The following is a 12,052-nucleotide window of genomic DNA, read 5'->3' as shown; positions in this document are numbered from 1 at the left end:
TTTTTTATTGAAATTATTAAAACATTAAATTTTATGTAAAATCAAATATACATTTTAATTCTATATATACGTATATATTACTTCATAATATACGCTAAAGTGGAAAAAGATGACGCGCAGCTAATATCTAATCAAACATTAATGAATCTATTATATATTTCGTACTTTTGAGATCCACAATTATGGATCTAGCACGGACACGAACCACAATTTGTGGATCTAGCACGGACTCGAACCAATCGGTCCTTTTACCGTGGCACTGGAAAGTGGATTCAGCCACGTAGTTCCGCCGGCCGTAAAATGAATCCAGTTAGCGCCACTGTACGGCGGGGAAAAAGCGTTCCCAAAAAAACGAGGGCATGACCCCTCTCAGTCTTCTCTCTGCACCCACAGAGTCCGACTCACAATCGGCATCGGCGTCGCTTAATCAAAGCGACGAATGAGTAATTCGATACATCGGAAAGATTCGACGCGAGAGGCGCGAGGCGCGGCTCTCATCCGATATTCGCGATCACGTCATTCGATGAGTTGACTCGCGTCATTGGTGTGTCAGCGTGCGTTATTGTTGTGCTGCGAGAATTTAAGGAGCGGAAAAATAGAACAATCATTTTTTCCCACACGTATTTTTTCTCTTCACACACTCGGTGATTCGCGAGTGTATAGGTTGAGTAAACAGTCTCGACCGAGAAACGAAGCGGTGGACGACTGGAGTGAGCGGTCATTCTTGCGTCAAATCTACTGGCGACGCGTTATTTAAGAATTTTTTCCACAACTAGAGACGTTTCCTAGTGCAAGGCGATGGTACGATGACCGCTCTCAGGTGTCTCGTGTACGCATTCGCCGTGACGGCAAGCTCATTCGCTTGTAAGTATTGCAGGTATAACCGCTATAGCGTAACTTCCTGGCACTCGACCCAGCCCATTTCGATGTAACATGGCGTGCATTCGAGTAAAGATGCAAAACGCTTCGTTACAGATGCTAGATTGCTAGGTACCCTTTGCACATTTGGCGATTCTATCGTTATTTTATTTTGCAACATTATATATTACAACGTTTCATAATTATCATTGTTTCCTTTTTTTTTTTATTCGTGTCTTTGTTATATAAAAACAGCCTATTTATATATATATATATATATATATATATATATATATATATATATATATATAAAATTATATATACTATACAATGTTAATCTATATATATATTTATATAGACTCAATAATTTATATATATTAGACATAATAATAGAAGTGTATCATTCATTGTAAAATTCAACTCTAAACATATCACATTTTGTTTATTTCAATTGGTAAAGTTTAATAATTTAAACAAGAAATGTGCGAATAATTTCATAATATCGTTATATTAGAAGAGTAATCCCAAAAGTTGTTTTATGCCAGTATATATTTTACTAAGAAGAAACCTTTTTGTATTAAAAGTTACAACAAAATTCAGCAAACATTTTAATGAAATTACAATTCTGTCTTAGATGATGACGAATGCTACATTCCTCTTTTGGACAGAGCTCAACTAACAGCAACCTCTTCCTTGCCCGAAAGAGGGCCAAAGAATGCCAGATTAAATGGTAAAAAAATACATTTAAGTATTTTAATTTCTATTTTTTTTTTTTTTCATGTGTCTTCACATATATTTTAGACAAGAATTATTGTACAACATTGTTTATATAGTTATTATACTAGTAGTAGTTTGTTGCTTGCTTTCTGTTTCTATGAAATCTATTGTTATCTATATTATTACCTATATTGCACTATATATTTGCTTCTGTTTGCATTAATAGTTACAAATGATTCTGCTAATACTATATGATATTTTCTAATGAATTCTAGTAAAAGTTAAGAAAGAATCTAATTAGTGTCGATGAGCACTGCCTTATCGTGACAGTTAGGCTCAATTATGAGAATTAAGTGAACCCATATAGGTCATCTGACACATTGTTCAATCATGTCACTTGTCTTTTATCTTTATCTTTATTTATTACATAGCACTTTAAAAACAAAATACTTATAGATATATGATCTCTCCGATTATAAACAATAAACACAATGTAATAAATTTGTATTTGCTTTAGGTGGATCCTAGCAAGTAGCCTGGAGTGTCTCAAACGAGATATCTTGCAAAACATTGTTTTTATAATCAGAGATTTAAGAATACCAATCATAATCATAAAACAAACAAAAAGTGCATGAGATGTGCGAACTGTGATTAAATAATTTGACACTGGTTATGCGTAGCACTAATATCTTGAGAATGTCGTCAGCCATACGGTGGGCATTTAATTGGAAAGAGTGGAATCCGAATGAGCAAGAGTTTGAATATGCAATTTCTTGCGTACAAAACGACGAAAAGACCAGACTAGGAAAATTCGTATTTCGTAAAGATGTTAGAGCTTCTCTTGTAGGTAGATTATTAATGAGAAAATTTGTAAACGAATACATGGGTCTTCCATATGACAAAATTGTTTTTGTTAGAGATAAACACAACAAACCAGTTTTAAAAAATAATTCGGTTGATGTAAGTTTTAATGTTTCTCATCAAGGATCTTATACGGTTTTAGCAGGTGAGATTAGGGATATAAGATTAGGGGTAGATGTTATGGCGTTAGAATATACCGGGGGCAAAAGTGTTCCCGAATTTTTTCGTATAATGAACAGCAATTTCTCGTCAGCTGAGTGGGAAGAGATCAGAGGTCTTTCTTCAGGAAAATCTGAAACGGAACAAATATTCATGTTTTATAGACACTGGGCATTAAAAGAGAGTTACGTTAAAGCACTTGGTTTGGGGATTGTTATTGATTTAAGAAATATTGACTTTCGAACAAATTCAGAGTTAAGTGAAGATTCGATCACAACTGATACAATCTTGTATATCGATGGAATCAAACAACAAGATTGGACGTTTGAAGAAACTTTACTCGATTCACAACACTGTGTTGCTGTAGCATTGCAAGAGAATATAAGAGATAATTCATTACGATTACATAATACTATGTTTGAGGTAATGAATTTTGATAAACTTATAGCGCATGCAATTCCACTCTTTCCATTAGATCCACAGTACACGACTCAATACTTTACTAAATCTGAGAAACCGTAGCTTTATTGATTATTCATAAGATAATATAAAAATATTAAAATATAAAAATATACTACTATGAAAGAGATAATATTTCTTAATACAATATCAAAAGATGGATAATATACTTTGTATATTAGTTTAACTGCAAAATAATAAAGAGTTAAATAATATTTTCTTATTTCTTTTTACTTACCTTCTTATAAGCTTTGGACATTTTATAACTCTTTTTATATTTATATTGCAGTAAAATTGTAAGAAAAGTAAATAATGCATTCTTTTATATATATATAAATAAGAGAAAAAAATCTGACACTTGTCATACAAAGATTTAAAAATTATATAACATGAATGTAAAAAAAAATTCTATTTATTCTAGTCTAGTGTCTACATATATATGATGTAATTGTTATTTAATGTTTTTGAGAGAAATTATTTTATATGTACAAAAAATTTTCTGCATCCTCTGTTTTATCGTTTAAAAGGTTTGAGTTTGCAATAATAATTTTTAGTACAATCGTATAAATTAATCTCTGAGTATAAAAGCAAAGTATCGTTACAAAAAATTCTAATTATTTGGCTATGTTCTGTCCCCTTACTTGTAAGCGCTCTCCCTTTTAAGTTTACTTTGAGTTGCATGCATGTACAAATGTTGTGGTGTAGACGGAAACGCATGGACGGCTAGCAGCTCCGATTTCGGTCAGTATTTAATAATGGATCTGGGCCAAGTTATGAACATCACAGGCGTGGCGACTCAGGGCAGATCGGTGCAGAACGAATATGTTATGGAATATCGTATTAGCTATGGCACCAATGGCCTCGATTACGTGGATTACAAGGAAGAAGATGGCCACGCAAAGGTAAACTCGTCCTTACTGTCCTGTTTATTTTTCTAATCTTTTTTATTTCGCTTCTGAGCAAACGAGGCATGGTGTAATTAATCAATATGCATGAAATTATTAAACAATACTTGCTTGTGCGCCTATTCTTGTATGAGATTATGTGTTTACGCATGTGTGGACAAATATTGTAATCTATTGTAATATATGAGAAAATGTATAGACCAATGTATGAGTTTTACATATATTTTATAAAACTTCATATCACGAATAAAAAATATAATCAGGTTTGTTACTGGTAAGTACCTTGATGTGCTTTATACAGACTTACACTAGAATGCTTTGCACCAATTATTTTCTCTTTTATCTCATTTTGATATTTAGTTTATTATTTTTTCTAACATCACATATAAATATATATTCAAATTCAAGATAAGATATTAAAAAGAGTATCTTACATAATAATTGAGTGCAAAAGTTACTTAAAAATATAGTTAAAATAAGTTAACTAACACAAGTTATACATGAAATAAACTAAATTCATCATCCTTTAATTATTCCTATATCCGTTTGCTTGCTTCGCTTCCACCTTTCTTCTCTTACACATGGACATGGAGCTGGGCTTTACAGGAGATTCCACGTGGTCACCAGAACTTAGCAGTTACGATCAACATCTTACTATGGAGCTGGGAGACAGATATGAGATACGCAGCATTGCTACGCGAGGGCGGGCTCATACTAATGAATACGTGACAGAATATATTATCCAATATTCTGATGATGGTCAAGCTTGGGCCAGTTATGAAAACCAGGATGGTGTAGATGAGGTATTAACTTCGAAGATAGAGTCTAAAATTCTTCTATTTACATATAAAGAGAAATGTAATTTATAAACATTTTTAAATTATATATATATATATAAAATTTTATGCAAGTGTACAAGATTTAATATTAATATTTGTATATTATGTGTAGAAATGTATACTTGGAACATATATATATATTTTTTCCTTTATAATACTATTAAAGTGTAATATAAAATTATCTTTTTATTTAGTTTTATTTAAAAACTTTTCTGAACAGATTATTGTACGATTTTTAAGCAAATGCATAATAAATTTAATTTCTTTTTATTCTTTTACTCTTTGATAACAAACGTATTATAAAATTTCTTAGTTAATTTTCTTTCCGTAGAAATACTGTAAAATATTGCATTAACGAAATGTTTTTTGTTGTATAGAAATCTTTCATGTTGTGAACGATACTATTTGGAATCTTCTGCTTTAATCATTGCTATTGGGATTTGAAAATTTAAAACAAATAGTTATAGTGTCATTATGATAATTGAAAAGAATTTTTATTTTAGAATTTTAAATAGAGCATTTTTTGTGTTCTTGTATTGTTAAAGAAAATTTCTTCTAAACATAGGAATAGTAGAGTAAATTTCGACTATTTTATATTTAATAATAAATATATTGATGCATGATTTTAATATCTTAGCAGAAAAATTATAAAATTGAAATTTATATAATTTATGTCTATCAAAAAGAATAATAAAAATTTTGCTTTTCGAAAATTTTAATGACATATCTATAACTTTTGGAATTATTATATTGTACATATATTCACTTCCGCGTCTCTCATCGCTAACAGTCCAGCTATACTAACTATATGTTTATGCAATTAATATTGACAGGGAGAGGAAATTTATTTCACTTATTAAAGTTTGTGAGAAGAGTTATTTAATAATCATTCTTTTGTTTAATTTATATTTGCGTATATAATATGCTATCAAATTAAGGGACCAAAGGGCAATTTGATAATTTTTTTAATATATAGGATTTTTAAACTAGTCCAGAGACCAATAGTTCCTGAGTAACATGTAAATTTAAGAAACTAACAATTCTTTGTACAGTTACTTTTTTACAATCTATTTTTAATTTACAGCATGTATGCATTTTAATTCTGCATTATTGTCATGGCATATCAATTATTGATTAGCATTGAAATAACAAATAACAAAATGGAAAATATCGATTTAGTAATAATAGAGTAGCATTACTTAAAACTTAAACTTTTCTCTCTACAGATGTTTAAAGGTAATGTAGACGGAGATAGAATAAAGCTTAATAAATTCGAAGTACCAATAATCGCACAGTGGATAAGAATAAATCCAACACGATGGCGGGACAGAATCTCGCTGAGAGTTGAACTCTACGGATGCGACTATGGTATGAAATAATGATTATACGTATATTTGTCTTTTAATATACAATAAATCTAAATCATATGTTATTTCAGTGTCTGATGTTGTTGCCTTTAACGGATCGTCCCTCGTACGGTTGGATCTACTAAGGGAGCCTATTGAAACTGACAGACATTTTATACGTTTCCGCTTTAAAACAAATAATGCCGATGGCGTATTAATGTATTCTCGTGGTACGCAAGGTGATTATATAGCCTTGCAATTGCGGGACAATAGAATGTTACTTAATATCGATCTCGGATCCGGTATTATGACGAGTCTGTCAGTTGGCAGTCTTTTGGATGACAATATGTGGCATGATGTTTTAATCTCACGAAATAGAAAAAATATTTCCTTCTCTGTCGATAGAGTATTGATCAAAGGCAGAATAAAAGGGGAATTTCATCGATTGGATTTAAATAGAGAAGTGAGTGATTTTTTTAAACAAATGTAAAATATTTTAAATATTTACGTTAAGTGTACTCGGATTGAATCGTTGGAATAAATGTTCTTTCTTTTTTTCTTTTTTTTAGCTTTACTTTGGTGGTGTGCCCAATAAGCAAGATGGTTTGGTAGTGAACCAGAATTTTACCGGTTGTATAGAAAACTTTTATTTAAACTCGACGAATATAATTCGCGAGCTGAAGGAGACGGAAATCATAGATGAGAATCTGAGATATTATAAGATTAATACACTCTATAGTTGTCCGGAACCTCCCATAATACCTGTCACATTTGTAACTACTGGATCTTTCGCCAGACTGAAGGGTTATGAAGGTGTACCGTCTATGAATGTCTCTCTCGCGTTTCGAACGTACGAAGAACAAGGAATAATTCTTTACCATCGATTTACGACTCCGGGTTATGTTAAGGTTGTCTTCATCTTCATTAATCCTAAAACAAAGTTTTATTAGTAAATGCAATATTAAATTTATTTTTTTTTGTGCAGCTATATCTGGACGGGGGTAAATTGAAGACCGATATAAAGACAAAAGCTAATCCGTTTGCGACTCTGGATAACTTTTACGAAAAATTCAACGATGGAAAGTGGCATCAAGTAATTTTGACAATTGCTAAAAATTCTCTCATTTTAAATGTCGACGGACGACCAATGAGAACTGAGCGTCTCCTCGAAATGTTAACTGGATCATTTTATTATATCGGTGGTATAACCATCGATCAAATCATTAGTATGACCACCGATCAGAAAACCGATAGCGCTAAAAATATTCCTGGTTTCGTTGGTTGTATGAGGATGATAAGTATCGACGGGAATTACAAATTGCCGACTGACTGGAAAGAGGAAGAGTACTGTTGTAAAAACGAGATCGTCTTCGATACTTGTCAAATGGTAGATCGTTGTAATCCAAATCCTTGCAAGCACTCTGGTGTTTGTTATCAAAATTCTAACGAATTTTTCTGTGATTGTGCCAATACTGGATACGCAGGCGCCGTTTGTCACACCTGTAAGTATTCAATCTCGATAACGTGTGTTGTGTGCGTATGTATAATATAAAATATCTTTTTATTAAAGTTGATATTAATTCTATACAGCATTAAATCCCTTATCGTGCGAGGCATATAAGAATATGAATGCGGTGAATCAACGTGCAGACATTAAGGTTGATGTCGATGGGAGCGGACCCTTGAAGCCATTTCCGGTCACTTGCGAATTCTTCACTAATGGGCGCGTAATGACAGTTTTACGTCATAGTAATGAGAATTTAACTCCCGTCGATGGATTCGAAGAACCTGGAAGCTTTATACAGGATATTATTTATGATGCTGATTTCGATCAGATAGAAGCTTTATTAAATCGATCTATAAACTGCAGACAAAAGATAAATTATGCTTGCAAACATTCCAAGTTATTTAACTCTCCAGGTACTTACATATATATATGTTTAAATATAAGTATGCTACCTCAATTTATATTTGTAATAACTTTTGATCACATTTTCAGTCCCTCAGGGTGACTACTTTAGACCGAACTCGTGGTGGGTGAGTCGGAATAATCAAAAGATGGATTACTGGGGCGGTGCGTTACCTGGGTCACGAAAATGCGAGTGTGGTATACTTGGGAATTGTGCGGATCCTACTAAGTGGTGTAACTGTGATGCTGGATTGGAAGGATGGTTGGAAGACGGCGGCGATATTACGGAGAAAGAATATCTTCCCGTCAAACAATTACGTTTTGGCGACACAGGTACACCGCTCGACGAAAAAGAGGGTCGTTACACGTTAGGCGCGCTTATCTGCGAAGGTGATGGTAAGTTTATCAATTATTTTTTTCTATTTCACAATAAAGTAGAGTATAATAGATATCGACAAAATTCATTATTAAATAAATTTTCAATGGCATGAATAAAACGTATATCACCGCCATTATTTTACATTGCAGATCTATTTAAGAATGTAGTCACATTCCGCATCGTGGATGCTACCATCAATCTACCAACATTTGATTTTGGGCACAGTGGTGACATTTATTTTGAATTCAAAACCACTATTGAAGACGCGGTGATAATTCACAGCAGAGGACCCACCGATTATATTAAGGTTTCCATAAATAGTGGAAACCAGATAAATTTCCAACACGTGGCTGGCGGTGGGCCGCTCACTGTGAGCGTGCAAACATCTTACAAGCTGGCGGATAATCGATGGCATTCCGTGTCGGTTGAAAGAAATCGCAAGGAAGCCCGAATTGTCATTGACGGAGCACTGAAAAACCAAGTGCCAGAACCACCAGGTCCTGTGCGTGCACTTCATCTCACCTCGGAGCTCGTGGTGGGAGCCGCTACCGATTACAGAGACGGATTCGTCGGTTGCATAAGAGCGTTACTTCTCAACGGTCAATTACAGGATTTGAGAAGTTATGCCCGACGCGGGTTGTACGGCGTTACCGAAGGTTGTACGGGAAGATGCGAGAGTAATCCTTGCCTCAATAATGGCACGTGTCATGAAAGGTATGATGGATATTGGTGCGACTGTCGATGGACGGCGTTTAAAGGACCCATCTGTGCAGACGGTAAGTATAGAAGATACTTGAATACAGAATGGAATCTATACTATAGAGGATCTTATTAATGTTGGTTGTAATTGATTATTTTCAGAAATTGGTGTGAATATGCGACCCAGTTCGATGATAAAATACGACTTTATGGGCAGCTGGCGTTCCACTATCGCTGAGAAAATACGCGTTGGTTTCACGACGACAAATCCAAAAGGATTTTTACTTGGTCTCTTTTCCAATATCTCGGGAGAATATATGACTATAATGATCTCAAACAGCGGACATTTACGTGTGGTGTTTGACTTTGGTTTCGAGCGGCAAGAAGTCATATTTCCGTACAAACATTTCGGCTTGGGACAGTATCACGATATCAGGATCGGCCGGAAAAATTCAGGCGCAACTCTGGTAATGCAAGTTGACAATTATGAACCGAGGGAATTCAATTTTAACATAAAGAATTCCGCGGATGCACAATTCAACAATATCCAATACATGTACATCGGCAAGAACGAATCTATGACGGAAGGATTCGCGGGTTGCATATCGAGAGTCGAATTTGATGATATATATCCGTTAAAACTACTCTTCCAAGAGAATGGACCTGGCAACGTACGCTCGCTCGGTACTCCATTGACCGAAGACTTTTGTGGAGTCGAGCCGATCACACATCCGCCGGATGTCATCGAGACACGTCCGCCGCCGCAAGTGGACGAGGAAAAAGTGAGAGCCGCGTACAATGAGACTGACACAGCCATTTTAGGAAGCGTACTAGCGGTTATTCTGATTGCGCTTGTGATTATGGCAATCCTCATAGGTAGATATATGTCTAGGCATAAAGGCGAATATTTGACGCAAGAGGACAAAGGTGCTGAGATTGCCTTGGATCCGGATTCAGCAGTTGTACATTCTGCCACTGGTCATCAAGTCCAGAAGAAAAAAGAATGGTTCATCTGAAATGTGTTGAAATGCATCACGTGTTAAATATATAAGAGCTGAAAAGGAGTACACATTAACTTAATCTAAAATATTATACATAAACATCTCAATAAGGGTAACGTCTCTTTTGCTCCGTTCAACTGTTTTTTTTTTTTTTTTTTTATATAATTTATGATTTTATAATTTTATATCAGAGACATATTCGATGTGCGTATCATAGCCAAACAAAAATAAAAAAAAAAAGAGCTGGCTAACTTCGAGGCTCCTGTCTCATTATGCAGTGTTCATAAGACTATCATTCTATATTTGTTTCTTTACGCATTTCTTTACACAATTCTTGATAACGACTGCCGAATCTTATCAATTTCTTTTCTCATTAATTATCTTTCAAAGAATGATAGAAAATGTGAATGATTTTCTTGCGTTATGTGCCAATGAGAAAAAGAAAGAAATCATTTAACTCTAACATATATAATTTCACTGGAATATGTATCTTACATATTCCAATTTATATATATTTCTACAATCGGGCATAAAAGAGAGTTCTATGTAACATAAGTAAATTCTATATGTACAAAGTTGTCTCTATTCTACAAAGATAGATTACTTACATTTATATATATATATATATATATATATATATTTTGTTCTTTCTTTTTTTTCTCATGTCAATTCAGTATTAGTTGTAATGTCTACCGTCCAAAGTGCGTTTAACACTTTTTTTTAGATTTATTTTATTTTTTCACTCGTTTATATGATTATATTTTACAAATTTTTACTTTTTTTATACAAGGTACCTCAGAATTGATAATAGGAAAAAAGAGGCATATTCTACAGGTCAAAATTTGGTAAAGTTGTTCTATGAACGTGTGTCTGGAAACGCACTCATTCTGAACCACTTTTCAAAATTTCCCGAAAAAACTTTTCTATATTACTGTCTAAACTTGGTATATTTAAAATTTTTCTATGAAACTGATTTACTTTTGTATAGGACACGAAAATTTCTTAATCTTATACCAAGTATATAAATGAATCTCTATACTTGAGATTCGAATAAACTTCTATATATCCCCCCCTCCCTCCCTCGACGAGACGTAACCAAAGACAATATCGAGAAGTTGATGACTCGAGAAACGATGTAGAATGTGCCTCTTTTTTTTTTTACTCTCAATTGGCCTGAGATACCCTGGATTTAGATCTGCAAAAATTCACTATAGTAATTTAATATTAACATAGTACTAAGGAGATAGTAAATGTAATAGTTAAATAATAAAAACAAAAACAATAATGATAATATAATATAATATAATAATAATTATTATATTGTAAGCATTGCTAATGTAATACACAATGAAAGTGTACATAAGTCATTTTTATACAAACAACATAACTCATGTTATTTTTTGCTATTAAATCAATATCTCTTGTACGATTACTAAACAGATATGAAACAAAAATTCATTCAATACACTTTTGTACGAACATATCGCTAATATGACACTCAAACTTGAAAAAACCGATAATAATCTCAATATGATACAATGTATCATTTTTTTTTTAATATAAAAGTATATATAAAAGAGAATGAAATCAATCAATTATAAAATAAATTATCTATGACGTTCTGTATTTTCTTTGTGTTTTTTAAATATATATTTTTAAATAAGCATTCAAATTTTAAAAGAAAATTATTTAAAGTAATGATGTCGGCAATTTTATCCTGAATAATTATCTAACTGTAAATATTCAGCTTCAATATTACTTACCCACATTGCCTATTATTTATTCTGGCTAATTACTTACGGATTCACCCAGATTCATCTCGAACGCTGCTGCATCCAAATAGAATGTGAAACACATAATTATACATTTGTTCTGTACATGTATAATCAATTGTGTGCTGTAAAAATTCTCGCATCAAAT

General features: G+C 33.0%; 2 protein-coding genes across 4 annotated transcripts; both read left to right on the top strand.

The window, feature by feature from the left end:
• The first annotated feature begins 407 nt into the window (after nucleotides 1–407).
• On the top strand, nucleotides 408–10,965 carry Nrx-iv (neurexin-4). 3 transcript variants are annotated; one of them, XM_072886497.1, is made up of 11 exons: nucleotides 408–864; nucleotides 1,493–1,588; nucleotides 4,566–4,762; nucleotides 6,025–6,166; nucleotides 6,237–6,607; nucleotides 6,714–7,052; nucleotides 7,130–7,646; nucleotides 7,735–8,064; nucleotides 8,144–8,449; nucleotides 8,582–9,208; nucleotides 9,294–10,965. In XM_072886497.1, exons 1-11 carry the CDS (start codon nucleotides 807–809, stop codon nucleotides 10,145–10,147), a joined length of 3,837 nt encoding a protein of 1,278 aa, XP_072742598.1. In that variant the 5' UTR covers nucleotides 408–806; the 3' UTR covers nucleotides 10,148–10,965. The 3 variants fall into 3 exon arrangements, with proteins under 3 accessions (XP_072742598.1, XP_072742597.1, XP_072742599.1); XM_072886496.1 differs by lacking the exon at nucleotides 4,566–4,762 and adding an exon at nucleotides 3,760–3,956 and having other exon boundaries at nucleotides 409–864; XM_072886498.1 differs by lacking the exons at nucleotides 408–864; nucleotides 1,493–1,588 and adding an exon at nucleotides 3,825–3,956.
• On the top strand, nucleotides 2,099–3,315 carry LOC140662846 (L-aminoadipate-semialdehyde dehydrogenase-phosphopantetheinyl transferase). Its single transcript, XM_072886509.1, has one exon. It carries the CDS (start codon nucleotides 2,248–2,250, stop codon nucleotides 3,115–3,117), a length of 870 nt encoding a protein of 289 aa, XP_072742610.1. The 5' UTR covers nucleotides 2,099–2,247; the 3' UTR covers nucleotides 3,118–3,315.
• Nucleotides 10,966–12,052: the final 1,087 nt, after the last annotated feature.

The sequence above is a fragment of the Anoplolepis gracilipes genome, chromosome 2 (assembly GCF_047496725.1).
Source record: "Anoplolepis gracilipes chromosome 2, ASM4749672v1, whole genome shotgun sequence".
NCBI classification, from domain to species: Eukaryota; Metazoa; Arthropoda; class Insecta; order Hymenoptera; family Formicidae; genus Anoplolepis; species Anoplolepis gracilipes.
The sequence above is the reverse complement of the archived record's forward strand: the minus strand, read 5'-3'. Positions and strand labels throughout refer to the sequence as shown.